Genomic DNA, 17,453 nt, shown 5'->3' with positions numbered 1-17,453 from the left:
GCCGCGGCTGCAGCGTAGCCTAATGGAGACAGAAGGCCATTAAGAGCAGGGCCGGACCCAGCCTCATCTCTCCACGGACCCCGGCTGTTTGTTTGCATGGAGACAGTCGGAGAGACAAGACTACGCTGTGTGTGTGTGTGTGTGTGTGTGTGTGTGTGTGTGTGTGTGTGTGTCTGTGTGTCTGTGTGTGTGTGTGTGTGTGTGTTTAAGAGTTGTACAGAATGGAAGAATGTTATGATACGGTGAAGAAGTGATCTGTTTGTGTTTAGGAGAGAGTAGGGTGAGAGGGAAAATGAAATGTGAGGGAAATAAGTTGAGGGAAGGAATGTGTGTGTGTGTGTGAGAGAGAGAGAAAGTGTATCTCCAGTGGAATTAAAGTGCAAGAGTGAGAGTTCAGAGAAAGTATGTGAGAAACGCATGTGAAAGACAGTGATTATGAAAGATGAAGAGAGAACCAAGACAAGGAGAGGGAGGGTAAGAAGTGTGAGTTTGTGCAAGCAAGGCTCCCTTCCAGGGGTGTGTAACAGTGACGTCCATTGAGAAGTGAACCAGTTCAACTTTTATCAGTCGAAAAGTTCCTTTTTATTGCAGGGCGGTGAAAGTGGCAGCAGCATGATTGCTACCATTCAACTTATCCTAGTTTTGTTTTGTACTGCACACACACACACACACACACCATCATACAGAACACACACACGTCAATTGTACACCCACAGACTCAGATACTGATCCCATCTTGTGAATGATTCACCTGTTGTAGCAAGCAGCAGAATGTATGTGATCTCAGAACAAAAGTCTTTTTTACTGTGGAGGACCCTTTGGACCAAGTTTCTGGTCACCACCACCTGAAAAGATGTGCTTATGGTTGCTCTTTATGTACCAGATCTTATCGGTACGTAATACAACTCAAAATGATGATAATGGAGTAATAGTTGACTTTCAATGGAAGATTACCTTCATTCAACTTGATGTGAATTCCATACTTTGTTAAAAAAAAAAAAAAAAGGTGTGTGTGTGTGTGTGTGTGTTTCTGTGCATACACAGGTGTACACTGCAAAAACCTGCCTTTTAGACCACAAACTGTGTGAGCTGTCTAGGTTGGTGATGCACAAATACACACATACAGAGCCAGGCTCATATATACACACGGACATGAAAGCAAATGTTTGACTAAGATTAGAGAGACAGGTCAGATCCAGGGGAACCGATAAAAAAAGGAGACAGAACGGGACCAAACGGTCAAATTTCAGTGCAGGTGAAGAAAGAGATCATCGGTCGTCTAGTTGAGTTTGGCTCTTCCTGTTTGAGTTACTCATTTGGAGCTACAATACATGTCAAAAAGCTGAACAGTCTTCCCGATTTGTTTAGTTCATTACGTTTTTGCAGCCTTTGCAGTCATGTTTTTATTTTTTTGCCGTTGTCTTCAGACGAAGTACAAACAAGATGTTGATGCGCAACGATGTTGTGTTCTTTGCGTAAATTATTATTGCCCCATACTTTGTTTGTGGTTTGCTTTGATTTGCATATTCGTTTGTGTATTCTTGAGATTAACAACACACAGGAGTCCTTTTGCTCTCATGCTGTTACAGTGTGCCAATACAGCAACAACTCATAATGTTGTTGATCCGAGTACTTGAGGCCTTTCGCTGTTGTGTGTAAGTGGAGAGAATGGATGTCAACGCTAGCTATATATCGCTTGACTCTGCACTGGGTAGTACATGCTCGGCCCGCGGGCCGTAGTTTGGACACCCCTGGGGTAGAACTATAAGCCATGCAAATGCAAAAACGTGAGAAAGGAAGAAGGGCCGTTGGTGGGTGAAAAAACTGTCAGAGCAGCAGAAGGGATTGCACGGTGGAGGTGATGGATGGAGACTGTAGACGAGAGAGAGAGAGAGCGAGAGAGGGGGTGCGGGGTGTGGCAGGCGTGCGGCTTGTGAAGAGGAAATAGGGAACAGCTGGGGAGGAAGCGGAGGGCTCCACCAGGATCTGTGGAGAGGCTTCACCCCTGTGTGCAGAACAACCGCCGGGTGTACCCTCTGTCACCTCTGCTTTACACTGCGTGTGTCTGTGTGTGTCTTTCATACACATACGATGTACACATCTATCACCATGATGATGATCATGATTAAGATTAATGGTAGTAGAAACGGAATTGAACCCCCACCACACACACACACACACACACACACACACACACACACACACACACACCCTCCATAGTCCTTGACATGACTGGTATATAAATGTTACATAACATTGCTAAAGTTAGTTGATATTACTTGACTAAACTATGAACCCATTTGACAAAGTTTACTGTCCTGTGTAACACATAAAGAAAATATATGTGTGTGTGTCTCTGTGTGTCTGTGTGTCGCCAAGTCAGATGAAAAGTGAAAAAGGAACAGATGAGAGCTTACTTCTTTTTATGGGAAATTTAAGAGAAGGTTTGTTTTTCTTTCCTCCTTTTGACCTTTCCCGTCTTCTTCGCTCTCTTCCCTCTTTGCTTATATCATGAGATAAACTAAGTGTGTTGATAAATGTCACCCTCAGTTGCCAAGCTATAGCCTCTCCTACACTGTTTGGCTGTCATGTCATTTTAGCGTGATGCGCTAATTTTGGCAGTGAGGGGTGTGAATGTTGGAGCTGACAGCTAACCATTTTGATTCATGATTCACTGGTTTACAGCTTTATTCAAAAGGTTTTCTTTGGGAAATGAAGAGTGATTCCGTTTGACACAGTGCGCTGAATAACGACTCAAATTTGTTTCGTTTCATTCTTAAATAAATATTCCACGCCATTCCAAGAACTCCTGCAAGGTCTCTCATAGCCTAGTGCCAAAGCCTCATAGGCCTTGGAGATGTTCATTGCTGCTACAGTACATTTAAAAAAACTGCTCTGTTGATTTATTTGTTGATGAAATATTTATAGTTCATATTAGAAATTGTATGTGTGTATGTGGGAATATGTAAGCACCGTAATGAGTATTTAGACTGCAGGTGAAAGAGCAGTTGGCTGAAATATGCTTATTCCAGCTATGGGTCCAACAGAAAGCTTTTGCTATTGTAATCGTGCTATGTATATGGAGTAAATGGTCACTTTTTCTTCACCTTTGCTGTGCTTTTGTGATACACTCATGTTAGTTGATGGGTAAGTTAATGCACATGATTCACCATTTTATAGATCAGTCGTATATGGAGAGTGCATAGTGCAACAGTGTTGCCCAGATGATTTACAATGTAGATGACTCTTGATTCTTTTGTGTCTAAATTTCCATATTTTGTTTCCATTTTTTTTTTTTTTGTCTGTGGGGACGGTGTACTGTACCATGTGCCTCGTTTTCATAATAGTTCGTCTTCAGCACCTCTTCTCGCCTGTAGTTTCATGCTTGGCACCAGCACCGGCGAAATGACTTGGTTCGCCTGGTGAATAGAATAGAATAGAATATATACTTTTTTGATCCCGTGAGGGAAATTTGTTTCTCTGCATTTAACCCAATTTAACCGAATTAGCGAACACACACAGCACACACACAGTGAGGTGAATCACACACTAACCCAGAGCAGTGAGCTGCCTGCCCAACCAGCGGCGGTTAGGTGCCTTGCTCAAGGGCACTTCAGCCGTGGTGGACTGGTCAGGGATCGAACCGGCAACCCTCCGGTTACAAGCCCGAAGCCCTAACCAGTACAACCCCTCCCCGCTTGTCGGGTGTTCCGACATAAACCTGTCCTCAGTCTTTTTATGTGCAATATAGACGCAGCCCCTCTCCTTTGTCTTGATTGAGGCTGTTGTTGACAGGACCATTGCTGTCATGGCACAGCTGTTGGGAATGGGATGGGAGGGCAGTGCACGGGCTGACTGACAGAACAACGTCATAGTTACATCCATCTATAGTACTCGTGTGCTTGTTTGACCAGCGGCGACTGGGAGGATTTTTGCCTGAGGGCAAAGCAGCTGTGTGAAGGCTTGGCCTTGATGAAACAGCCCTCTTTGCCAGAGTGTTGATCCTATAGGGGTAAAAAACTAGTGTGTCTTGAAATGTACCCATTGTAAGATTAAACTTGGCCTTGTGTTTTTTTTTTTTAGTTTGGGGTTGTTTGGGGCTGGTGTGTGTTTGCTGTTTGTCACGATTGTGCTCGACATCTGCGTGTAATGTTGCACAGGCAAGTAATCTTGGGAACTCTTAAAATGTCTTTTCAATTGAGTTTGTAGTCAGAAACGGTTCCTTAGCTCTCCATCAAAACACTGAACGCTTATATGTTTACTTTTTGGACAGTCTGCGTTTTACAGCCCTCAGAAGGGTCTCTGCTAAAATGTTTTATGCTTAAATGCAAGATTACGGTTAGGATTAGAAATGCTATCTGTCAGCATTTTTTTATTTCATGTTTTGGCCAGGGACCTACGACTCTCCGCATCATGCCAAGTCTGAATGATCAGTAGACTTTTCACCCTCTCTTGTGGTGTGTAGCACTTAGTCAAACCGGAGTGATGGGTCCATTGTACCATTGCACATGAAGTGCTAATCAGGTTATGTAATCTGTAGATTAATCATGTATGATTAATTCAGCCCTCCACCTCTCCTCATAATTGCACCATGACAAAGATGGAAAGCAAAAGGACACAATCAGTGACCTTTACATTGTCACCCCCCATGTGCAGACACACACACACACACACACACCAGTTTTGTGGGTGCACCCCGGATTTATTGGCCTGTTCAAGTTCAAAGGTTTATTGTCATAATCAACCAATCAGTTTGAGATATTTGAGAAGCGGTGAGCTCTTGGCACCTGTAATCTGTAGCACAGTGATCTATGAAACGGGCTGTAAGGTGTTGCCTTTAGATGCTGCTGAAGCTTTAGCTGCTTTCATATCCCCCAATTGGACAATGTAGTCCTGTGTAGTTCATGAAAAGACAGTACTGCATTAATGCCGCGCGCCGCACACTCTATTGCATATACACCCATGCGGGTGAACTTGTTCTTGTTGATTTTGATGACATGATGACACACCAAAACTGCCAGTGGCCTTGACACCATCATCAGGGCCCTTTGTTGTGACGTCCGCCTTTGCATGCACAGGCTTGTGCTGCGCTCTGAACCGCACTGCAAGTCTGTGACATTCAAATGTCTGTCTCTCAAACGACACCCATGGTTCTTCCCTGGACTCTTGCCGTCATGTTGCTGGAGAAGAAGTTTGCTTTGGGCGCAGTGAACAGGCATTAGAGGGCCTGCCGTGCTGAAACAAGGGCTCTGGCCCTCTTGCTTCTTCCTCTGCTGTCCTTTTGTTTTCGTTGTTGATTCTCAGCGCTCCACTGGTTTAAGCGTATGCTCAGGATGTGGTAGACCGTCTCGTGTCTGAAGAGAGTGTGAATTGAGAAACAGGATATGTACTGTGCTTTTGTGTTTTTTTGTGTGTAGTGTGTTTAGGCTACATTTGTAGCATTTTTAGTATATCTGTCTGTACTAGGTAGCAAAATATTGAATAGCGCAATTTTAATATTGTCAGATTCTTGTAGCACATTATTAATACACTTCTGCTTATTACTAAAACAAACAGGCACTTTAAACAGATTTTGTCCATTTCAGAATCATGCTGTATCCACATTTGGGGAGAGGCTCTAGCCTTTAAAACCCATTCACACCAGACACACAAATTGCCTTCCCCGTGCATAATGTGTGAAAGAATATTCATCAGCATCTTCTGCGTTTTCTCTTTTTTAATTATTATTTTTGCTGTTAAATGGCACCCCACTCCCTGCGGAAACCTCCGCCTTCTGTCTGTGCTGACAAGTGGCCACAGCGCAGCCGGACACGGCTCCTCACCACAGACGCCGCTGCGCTCCTCCCACATGGCAGAGGGCATCGGGGCCTCAGGCTCAGACTCAGGGCTCACGCTCACGCTCACACAGACCGACAGCTGTGGGGTGAGGAGATGGAGACACGGTCGTGCGCGCGAGAGAGAGAGAGATCATTAAGGCAGAGGAATACGCACACACCTTTACACATATGTGTAGAGTTTCATATCTGTACACACACTGTGTGTGTGTTTGTGTGTGTGTGTGTGTGTGTGTGTGTGAGACATGTAGCACATTGCAGCAGTGTGAACTGAAAGGACAAAGTGAGGCGGAGGCTGTAAAAGTCAACACAAATGACATTTTAAAAAACGGAAGGCGCTTAGACTGACAAACAACTATACAAGTGGGGGGAGGAAAAAAAAAGACCTCTGAGAGCCCACTCAGTCTGTGCTTCCTGTGATGTCATCATCACCCCGCCCCGCCCCTGGCTGGCTCCTTAACCTATCCTAACCCACACGGGCCGCCGTGAGAGCGAAGAGAAAGTAGGTTGCGGTGAGGATGAATGAAATTTCGTCTTCCTTTTTTGGGTTTAGTTTTCTGCTGCTAGGCCCATCAACCACTCACAGAGCAGACAGCCCAGTGCCATTCAGCAAATCTGAACAGACCGCATGCAGGCTGATAACGATCTGATAACTCTCGGTGGAGAAACAACAGTACTCTAGATGACAGAAATGCTAAACATAGGAAAATGGTCACTGATCATAGATGGTTTGAAATACATGTATGAACTTTTCGTTTTTCACGTCTCTCCCTTTTTAACTGTTTGTAAGAATACCGTGAAAGACTACAGTGCCGTAAAAAAGCCCACAGTTTGGTCTGTGCTGTCAGCGTTGGCCTGGTGAGAAGCCTTTGAACTGGGAACACAGAGGTGTGGTGAATTAGACCGTGAATTAGCCGTTGCCAGGTGCTTTAGTCAAGGGTGGTGGTTCTCACGAGCTTCTCGGTTTGAGAGTGCTCTTGTTCTGATTCCACCTCCTCAACGGTTTCAGTATGGCTGACAAACACTGTGGGAACGGTTGCTGTGGTGGCTTTAAGGTGCACTGAGGAAATGACACTCTGAGCCACGTGACAGGCTAAAGCTAACAGAAGTTCAGTATAGTAGTGGTGAGAGCACATGTAGCCTATACTACTCGCAAAAAGTCAGGGATATTCGGCTCTCGGTTAAAATTTCAGGATGAGCCTAAAGTCCACTATAACCTTTACAGGTGAACTTTGACCTTCTCTAAACTTCTGAATGTGCATGTCCCAACATGTTCAATGTTCCAGTTCTTTCTGTACTGAAAAATTAAATTCCACTCCAGAAAAAGCCAGATACTTTTTGTGTGTAGCGCGCCTTGTTGTGGTGTCCTTTCATGGTTAGAAACGAGTGAGCGTAGACCACACGGCTTTTTAAATGCCAGAGTTCATCTGGCTAGAGCTAATCACTGCAGTGCTAATAGATAATGGTGTGACGTCGTTGCACTGCTTTTAAGTGCAGGTCCCACTGACGTTACGCAAGGCCGGGCTCAATAAGAGATGGGACTCTGCTCTTATTTGCCTAAAGGGACTAAATCCACCAGACCCTGACCCTAATCTCCCAAATCAAATGTGGTCCCCTGCGTCAGGGTCCTGGCTGGGTACACAAAGATTCTCCTCGCCATAAGGAAGATGATCACGGATTAACCTTCAGCCCTTTGTTGTTAGAATATTAAGCTTACCTCATGCAGCAGGGAGCAGTTTGGTTAAACTGATTTGTGATCAGACCTGTTGACATTATTTGACTTTTTGACTGTTGGACCAGGCTCAAGAACTGTGGTTATGATCAGTCTTCTGAGAGACGTACTTTTTCTTTTTAATTTTTAAATATTTTTAATTTTATTTTGAGGCACAGGGTGTTTTTCCCCCCTCTGTTCTTGGCCTGTGGGCCCCAGCAGGATCCCACGGTTGACACCAATGGAGGTGGTGACAGCCTGGCTTCAGTAATTGGAGCACCTGGTGCCCCTGCCTTCCAGGTGAGCCACGTACGTGAAAGGGGGCTCTAAAAATAGCTTTTGGGCAGGGAGCCAAGAGGAAGATGATCAGCATTTTAGTTAATCATCTAAGCTGACGCTGCATGCCATTGTTCCCATGAAATGGACCTTCTGGTCTTTTTTTCTTCATTTTTTTATGGTATCACCTCAGGCTATTTGTTACAGATATTGAAAAATAATTTCTTGTTAAATGTTATTGTCACATTTACCAGAACCGTCGTTAGAAAGCACTTCCTCTTCACGATTTCCACATACAGTAGTACAGTACAATTTGCCCGTGGTTGTCGTATCATCTTACTGAAGTGATATAACTGCCAAATTCTGCAGACAAAGCACCAGATGAGTGTCGTGAGTATCGCTCATCTCCTGTTTCACAAGAAATGGGGGAGAGAGGGTGTTTCATGACCATCCTGAGTAGATTCCCTTCATGTAAAAGCATCTCTCCTCAGCAATTTACTGATAGAGATTTTTATCAATGATGTTTCAAGGACATCGAGAGAAATAGTGTCGACAGCTGTTCTGAAGTGTGTCATATGTCAGTGATTTCACCCGCTAGAAAGCCGCATGTGGATTAACTGTGACGTTTTTAAGAGGGGTGCGCAAAGTCCCGTCCCTCTACGACTGGGCTGGGTTTTATGTGTTTAGCTCTTTGGTTCTTCAAAAGAAGTATGACGTGCACTGTTTAGGAAGCAGCATATGGCTCCGCAGAACATTAAAATTACATGTGCATATGTGGACATACACACACACACGCACATACACATACCAGCATACATTTGAGTTTATGGTGACCACATGCACATTGACTAGCCTAACACACACATACAGACACAAGCAAGCAGATACAGAACATAGTTGCATGTCCGTCCACACACACACACACACACACACACACACACACACACAGATTGAGTGAATAGTCTTATAAAAAAAAGGCACTAGGCGGATGTCGCCGCCCGTGTGTGATGTATTTTTATGGCATGCAGCTGATGTCAGAGTGGTAAAGCAGAGACATGAAACAAAGGGTGTTGTCTGCCTGACCCGCGCATGGAACAAATTATGCTGACTAATTCCTGTGCAATATTTTTCTCATTTAGCTTTTCTGTGTGTGTGTCTGTGTGTGACTGTGTGTGACTGTGTGTGACTGTGTGTGACTGTGTGTGACTGTGTGTGACTGTGTATGACTGTGTGTGACTGTGTGTGTGTGTGTGTGTGGAACAATTACAGAATGACCTTTGTGTGTGTGTATGTATGTATGTATGTATGTATGTATGTGTGTGTAGTGGTGGGTTAGCATGACTGAAAAAGATCAATTGCTTGACAGAGTGAGAAGAAGTCGAGAGATACAGTATGTGGCCAGGCCTGTGCCTGTGTGTTTTGTGGGAATGGCCAGAGCAGTAGGCCTCTCTGCCCTGCAATGCCGGCTCAGTCCTGACTCCTGATGCAACAGCCCTGAGCCCTGGGCCTGCAAGAGCACTGACAATATCCAAACAGCTCTAAATATTATGAACGTCCCCAACATCAACAATTCAGTCACACAGACACACACTCATTCACACACACTCACACTCATACACACACATGCACTCACACTGACACACACACACACACACACACACACACACACACACAGACAGACACACACACACACACACTCATACACACCCATACACATGCACTCACTCACACACACACATACACACACACTTATACATGCACACACACACGCACACAGACTCATACACACACACTTATACATACACACACATGCACACACACACACACACACACACACACACACACACACACACACACACACACACACACTGTACACAATTGCACACACTCGGGCAGTGGCGAGCTGCCATAACATTTTGTATTGAATTATGAATTCACATCGATTTAATGGGGTCGTCCTTTATTTACAGACAGATGGAGAGAAGGGGGAGGGAGAGTGGGAATGAGCGATGGAGGGAGAGAGAGAAAGAAAAACAAGGCATTTCCTGGGCCAAAGGCGAGTTCCCCCAGAGCTCTACCTCATTCTCTTTCTCCTCTCTCTCTCTCTCTCTCTCACTCTCTTTTTCCTCACTTTCTCCCAGGGTGCCATTGAGGGTTGGTATTGTTTACCAAACGTCAGCGCGTCTGCTTGGGCCTAATGAAAGGACTGGAGAAGGTCATCTCGCATTCAAACGGCTGTTTAACCTCACCGTGTGTGTGTGTGTGTGTGTGTGTGTGTGTGTGTGTGTGTGTGTGTGTGTGTGTGTGTGTGTGTGTGTGTGTGTGTGTGTGTGTGTGTGTGTGTGTGTGTGTGTGTGTGTGTGTGTGTGTGTGTGTGTGTGTGTGTGTGTGTGTGTGTGTGTGTGTGTGTGTGTGTGTGTGTGTGGTCTGTGCCGTGATTTGCACTGCAGATGGATGTCTCAGAATGCTGTTGTGTCTGTCTGACTGATTTGTGGCTGGTCAGAGAAGTAGCTTTGTGAGAAAGATCTGCTGCGTGTGTCTGGACTTTAGGGACTATTTCTTGAGTTGTGCTGTTTGAGGTTGTAGCTAATGTGCGTGTTTCTTTTGTTTTGTATTTTTTTAAAAATATGGTGTGATTGTATGAAGGGTCAAATTGGTTTGAGTATTGATTGTGCAGGTGTGTGTGTGTGTGTTTGTGTCTGTGTGTCTGTGTGTGTGTGTGTGTGTGTCTGTGTGTGTGTGTGTGTGTGTGTGTGTCTGTGTGTGTGTGTCTGTGTGTGTGTGTGTGTGTGTGTGTGTGTGTGTGTGTGTGTCGGGCCTAGTCTCATGGCATCGCTGGTATGCTGGGAGCTGCTCCTGCTGTGGTACTTTGTTAGTGCTAACAATTAAATGTGCTGACATGTGCTCTGTTTGCCAGGCGCTCGTAAATGCCAAGCTGCTCAGCCTTTTCCCGTAGACTTTGTCCCTCTCTCTCTCACTCTCTCTCTCACTCTCTCTCTCTTTCTCTCTCACTCTCTCTCTCTCTCTCTCTCTCACTCCCTCCCTCTATCAATACTGCTTCCAGAGATGCCCCTGTCATCCAAATGGAGGTTGCAGTTTGGTCTTTAGCTTTACCTTGGTGCCCATGCAGTCGGCCTAAATGGACAGGAAGAGAGGGGGCATTTGAAAGAGAGGGGGCATTTTCTCTTCACGTCTTTTCTCTTGCTTTTGAATCATGTCATTTGTGTCTATGCTCTGTTCATTGAGACTCTCAGTAGAGATGACTGATAGGTAGGTACTGTAGAATGATTATAAACTTGTTTTACATGTCATTTACCCATGCAAAGTGAAAAGTAAATCCATTACACTAAAAAAAAAAAAAACTTTCCCTCTCTGCCATGTATCACATCTGCATACTGGAATTCCCTCAGTAAAATGCCTTGTGCAATACGGATGTGGCCATTTGCATTATGTAAAGCAGTATGTTAATATGTGGTGTTTGTGATGGTGACACTCGTGTCTGCCTGCTCTGCGGGAGTTGAGCTTTTCGCTGCGATGTTGTCTTCTCTGGTCGGTGATTAATTGTGGATTGTGATGTAAGCCGAGTTGTTCCCATCAAGGCTGGGTGTTATGGGAGAACACGAAGACACACATACTGTACAGTACGCACACATGCGCGCGCGCACACACACACACACACACACACACACACACGCACGCACAGACTCAAGACCTTAGGAGAACCTTGTGGGATGCGTAAGCCCTACAGCAGTGAGGACATTCAGTGGCCATGATTCAGCAGCATGGTTGACTCACACACACTCAATCCTAGAGAGACGGAGCGAGAGAGAGGGAGGGAGAGAGAGAGAAAGCAAAGGATGGAGAAAACAAATGAGACAGGGAGAGGAAATGTGAGAAGAGAGACAGACCGCAGAAAGGTGTGTGTGTGTGTGTGTGTGTGTGTGTACGTGAGCAAGAGAGAGAGAGAACAAACAGGCGAGCGTGTGACTGCGAGACAGAGAGCTCCTCTGTGGAGGTTCTGTTAAACCGCCGGAACGCATCAAAGCGGCTCAGCAAGGGGAGCGAGTGAGTAACGGCAGAGCGAAAAGCGAAAGAGAGAGAGAGAGAGAGAGACAGAGAAAGCGCACGAAAGAATAGTGGATGCTTTCACACGAGTTGACCCCATCTCACCCAGACCCCCCCCCCCTCCTCCTCCTCCTCCTGCACCACCTCCTCGAACTGGTCTGAGTCTAACACACACACACACTCACACACACCCGTGGAGAGCAGTGTGAGAAATCATTACTGTTTATCTCTCCTCCTGCCTGTGACACCCACAGCCTCGCAGATTCCCATCGGCCTGTGGAGCGGGAACCTCTGCTGTGTGTGTGCGTGTGTGTGTGTGTGTGTGTGTGTGTGTGTGTGTGTACCTCGTTAACACTCCGGGTCTCTCGCTAGCCCTCGCTGCATGGCCAGCTACGTTGACTGGCCGCTCTGGTGCTCTGCTTTAGGTGCACAGTGGGTTGTTGTTGCATTTACTGTTTTTTTTCCCCTCATACTGCTGCTACAGCCTGCCTTGGGTGACTGAGGTTCAGTTGTGCGCACACACACACACACACACACACACACACACACACACACACACACAGACTCGCACCTAACTCGCACACATGCACATTCTTACGACACATTGAGATTCAGCGCAGATAAGACAGACTCCAAATCACACCCACACATGTGCATATTTCACACATGCATTCACCAATTCACGATGCACACACATTATTTGCAAAGACACACAATTATTCAGACGAAACACACATTCACACACACATTCACATATGACCCCCCACCACACGCTTTGCCCAAGGCTGAGTATTGAGACCCCCAGTTTTCTTTTTTTTCTCCCTCTCCTCATCCATTTATCTATCCATCCATCCATCCATCCATCCATCCATCCATCCATCCATCCTTCAGCTCACTCCTCCATTCCACCCACAATCTTGTCACCACCCTCCTCCTCATTCTTCCTCCCCTTCCTCCTCCTCCTCCTCTCCCCTCAGGCAAGCTTTGTCGTTCATACTTTGCTCCTCTCCATTCCCACTGCTGAAGTGACTCACTGCATTTCACAGAAATTACACACACACACACACACACACACACACACACTCCCCTGTATCCATGAGTATTTCACAATCACAAGTGTGTGAATCGGTAGCCTGTCCCTGTCACTGTGTGGTTCTGAAGCTGCTTGGGTTCCTTGAAGCCAGAGGGGGTTCTGGTAGAGACTGACTGCAGGAGGGAGAGAGAGAGAGAGAGACTTTTTTTTAAACCTCTTTATCAATCAGGTTGGCTCAGCACGGGCCTCTGCTCTGCCCTCCACCGTCTCCACCTCAAGTGCTCTCATGTAGCAGCAGTCGCAATGGAAAGGTCAGAGAGCTTCAGGAGTTTCTCAGCATTCAGCATGCAGGCAATACACTTATAGCAAACCAGGCACACACACACACACACACACACACACAAACAGTGTTTATGAGAAGAGGAGCTGTGTGTTACAAACCTCATTTTCACTCATTCTCTCTCTCTCTCTCTGCTGTATATCTCTATCTCTCTCTCACACTCACACTCACACACACACACACACACACACACACACACGCCTCATTCTCACAAACACTCTCTCTCTCTCTCTCTCTCTTTTCCGCTCACTCTATTCCTTTCCATCTACTACATAAACTAAATAGATTTGTACTATCTTGGGTTCCCATCGCTTTGAGCCACAGGGGTGGTGGTATGTGTGTGTGTGGGGAGTGGGGTGGGGTGAGGGGCTCTCCTATGGTTAATGGGAAAAAGATGCTGCAAATCTCATAGTCACTATCAGAGTTGGTAAACAGAGCACTCAACACTTAATCCTCCCTGACCTCACTGGCTCACAACCACTCGGCTCTGTGTACACCAAGCCTGTGTGTGTGTGTGTGTGTGTGTGAGAGAGAGAGAGAGAGAGTGAGTATGTGAGGGAGCGAAAGAATGACATACTTCTGTGTCCTGAACTTTCCCTGCCTGCAACATCGCTCACTAATTCAGTGCTGTCCATTCAAGCTCTCTCTGTTTTTCTGTCTCTCTCTCAGTCTGTCTCTCACTCTGTCTCTCTGTCTCTCTGTCTGTATGTCTTGTCTGTCTCTCTCTCTCTCTCTTTCATAGGGCCCTGCAAATGCCTCTGTTTTAATAATGTACAGTGGTCCGCAGTGAGGGGGTCCATAGTGGCTCTGGAAGCCACACACCTCTGTGTGTTAATGGGAGGGATGGCACCTAGGTAGGGACCTCTGGAGCCGTGCGTGCTACCTGCGGACCCGTCCCATGCGCTGAACGCACTTTCAAATGAACTCATGCAAAGTGTACTCAAATCACACTCACACAATTCATTGTTCCAGGCCTACTGTAGTGCTGGCCAATGGCTTCCAATGACACAGTTTGCCCTTTGTTGTAGTGAACATCAAGCGTTGTTGTTGGTGGCTAGAGTGCAATGAAGAGCCAAGGGCAGACTTGATTTGCATGGGTTTGCATCTGGACTATTTAACGCTGGTCTGTTGACTTTAGCTGACCACATGACCTCTTCAGGTGAGTTTGTCATTGTCAGACAATGTGAGTCCTCCTGTGTGTGTGTGTGTGTGTGTGTGTGTGTGTGTGTGTGTGTGTGTGTGTGTGTGTGTGTGTGTGTGTCGGCAGCACTGCTTTTATATACGATGGATTGGACAAGTTTGGAGAAGGGCAGGATGAGAGACTCTGTGTTTGTGTGTGAATAGAGTGCTTGGTGTGTCTGTTCAAATAAATAACACGGTGGTGAGCCACTCAACCCCATAGATGTCTGCTTTCTATCTTCCTTCACCCACTAACCCACCCCATGACAAATCATCGGGACAAACAACCGGCCCTAATAGCTGGCTGTGTCTATGTCACATTTGCACATCACGTCACACACTGTGGTCTGTTTATATACAGTTTACCAGCAGTGGACCACGTCAGTCAGAGTAGGCCAGGAGTCAGTGACTTGGTGACTCCTCCAGTCGGGAGTTGGTGTGTTGGCGACTCCTCTTAGGCCGGGAGTTGGTGAGTTAGCGACTCCTCTTAGGCCGGGAGTAAGTGAGTTTGGGACTCCTCTTAGGCCTGGAGTTAGTGAGTTAGTGACTCCTCTTAGGCCAGGAGTCAGTGAGTTAGCGACTCCTCAAGCAGGGAGTTGGTGAGTTTGGGACTCCTCTTAGGCCAGGAGTCAGTGAGTTGGCGACTCCTGTTCGGCCGGCAGCCACTCAGTCTGGGACTCCTCTCAAGCCGACAGTCTGTGACTTATCTGGTACTACTCTCGCGCCGAGTCTGTGATTGCGCGACTCCTTAATGGTGTTTGCGTCTCATGGTCGTTACTCGGTGAGCGAGCGCTTCCGTCGACCCTCTTCCATCGTCACGACTCCTCGGCCGCTCTTGGCAGTCGGTGCCGCGGGATGTTTGGTAAACAGTTGCGTTTCTCGCTAAAAGTGATTCACGTTCGTGTTTATGGGATGAACGCACACAAGCCTGTGCCATATGTGTATGATGAAGCACAGATGGAGCGCCCCATTTTAAAGACCGAGGCTTCATGCATGAGCATTCTCATCTGGAAACTTCCACATTACATAGTGTTGCGTAATGTATCTAGCACTCTTTTGAGCCCTAAGCTGTTAGAATGGTAAATATGGTAGTAGTAAATAGATGTCCAGTGAATTGTGACACTACTACCGTGTCCGTGACTAGTTCCTGTGTTCTTTGTAGAAGGTGTCTTTTTTTATTGGCACAGTGGGCCCTAGTTAAAGTCTTGTGAAGTAATAAATATGTTGACTAATGTCTTGAGTGAATAAATAATACTCACCACAGTTTAAACCACCAAAGTGTCTTGATCTTAGAATTATTTATCATAATAAACTTGTGTGAGTGTAGTTGCATAGCCTACATACTTATTTGGTGGCATATTTTGGTGAGTTAGCCTAAATGATTGGTCAGTCAAATAAGGGATGTTGAGAAACCAAGATGTAGGCCTTTACGTAGGTTACATTATAGAGAAGAAAGCAGCAGGACCTCCTTTAGTCCTCAGAACAGTTTCAGAGTAACTCCTAGCATTTTCAGATACAGCGCATTTACTGTAGGTGTTGCTCCATCACCAAAGGCACTTCGTTGAAATCACCAGAATAATGTAAAATTGTAGTCAAATTAGCCCTAGTTTGTCACTTTGTATGCCTGTGTGTGTGTGTGTGTGTGTGTGTGTGTGTGTCAGGAGTGTGTCAAATGTGTGTAAATGGAATGAACTTGAACACTACAGTTGTTTTACTGTAGTGAATGTGACCTTTTTTCTTTGGGACTAAATGAGATCATAAATCTGTGTGTGTGTGTTTGTCTGCATGAGTGTGTCTTGAGTTACTGGGATGGTGTATGTTAGCTGTGTGTGTGTGTGTGTGTCTGCTTGGAACCCAGAACAGCATTATTCACTGCCCAGGAATTGCGCCTTGGCAGTACGCACCAGTGAGCTGGGGAGGGAATATCAGTGACGTATTGGGAATGTATTCCGACACATTCCCACATATTCCAGCTCTCTGCTGGGACGTCGCACACACGTCCTGGAACACCGAGAGATCACGGCTTAGGGGGCCAGGAGCAGAACTCCGACGTCTTGCATCACTTACACGCACAACAACTTGGCTAAGCAAACACACACACACACACCAACAAAGTTACTACTGGGAATATTACAACAGGCTGTGTGTGTGTGTGTGTGTTTGGGGGTGTGGTGTGGTGTGGTGTGGTGTCTCTGACTTACTCTGACGCCCACTACCATCTTATGGTCTTAACTGGAGCAGTAGACATCAAACTGTGGCTGCGTTCTGTACTATGAACAGGGTCTGTGTGTGTGTGTGTGTGAGTGTGTGTGTGTGTGTGTGTGTGTGTGTGTGTTTCAACGCAGAGGATAAAGGGCTTGTGCGGTCCTAGGCAGCTGTGGTTGGACCTGTCTCATTCATAGCGATTGCATTCCGGCGCGAGACATCTTTATCAGTCCCTGGGGCCTCTATGGGTCTCTGGAGCCTGAAGATGATGGTGTGTGTATGAGTACACACACACACACACACACACACACACACACACACACACACACACACACACACACGTACAAACACACATGCACACGCCAGTTAGACAGGGCAACAATGAATGGATAAGAATCTGAGCCATTTAATAAGCTGTGCTCCCTTGCCTTTCACTGGAAAGCTGACCCTGTTACGTAATATGTGTGTGTGTGTGTGTGTGTGTGTGTGTGTGTGTGTGTGTACACGCATATATGCATACGGTATGTGTCAGCCATCAGCTTGTCCATGGTAATTGTTTTGAGAGGTTCCAGTGGCGATAAATACACACACACACACACACACACACACAGATGTGTACTCATGCCTGTTGATGTTCTGTGTTTGTGACAGGAGGAGGAGGGAAGAGGAAAGGCCGCAGTAAGAAATGGAAGGAGATCCTGCGCTTCCCCCACATCAGCCAGTGCACTGAGGTGGGCAACAGCATCGGTACGTCCCACCGCCGGCACCGCTTCCTTAACTTTATACACACACACATGCAGCCTAGACACT

General features: G+C 46.2%; 1 protein-coding gene across 2 annotated transcripts in view; it reads left to right on the top strand.

The window, feature by feature from the left end:
* Positions 1-17,453, top strand: part of grk5l (G protein-coupled receptor kinase 5 like) — a 45,276-nt gene that overhangs the window by 8,538 nt on the left and 19,285 nt on the right. For both annotated transcript variants that reach the window (XM_062543379.1, XM_062543378.1), the window contains exon 2: positions 17,295-17,390. In XM_062543379.1, the coding sequence (XP_062399363.1) occupies positions 17,295-17,390 (96 nt within the window). The remainder of the gene's footprint in view (positions 1-17,294; positions 17,391-17,453) is intronic.

Source organism: Sardina pilchardus, chromosome 8 (assembly GCF_963854185.1).
Source record: "Sardina pilchardus chromosome 8, fSarPil1.1, whole genome shotgun sequence".
Lineage (NCBI taxonomy): Eukaryota > Metazoa > Chordata > Actinopteri > Clupeiformes > Clupeidae > Sardina > Sardina pilchardus.
Note: the sequence above shows the minus strand (reverse complement) of the source record. Positions and strands in the feature narration are given on the sequence as shown.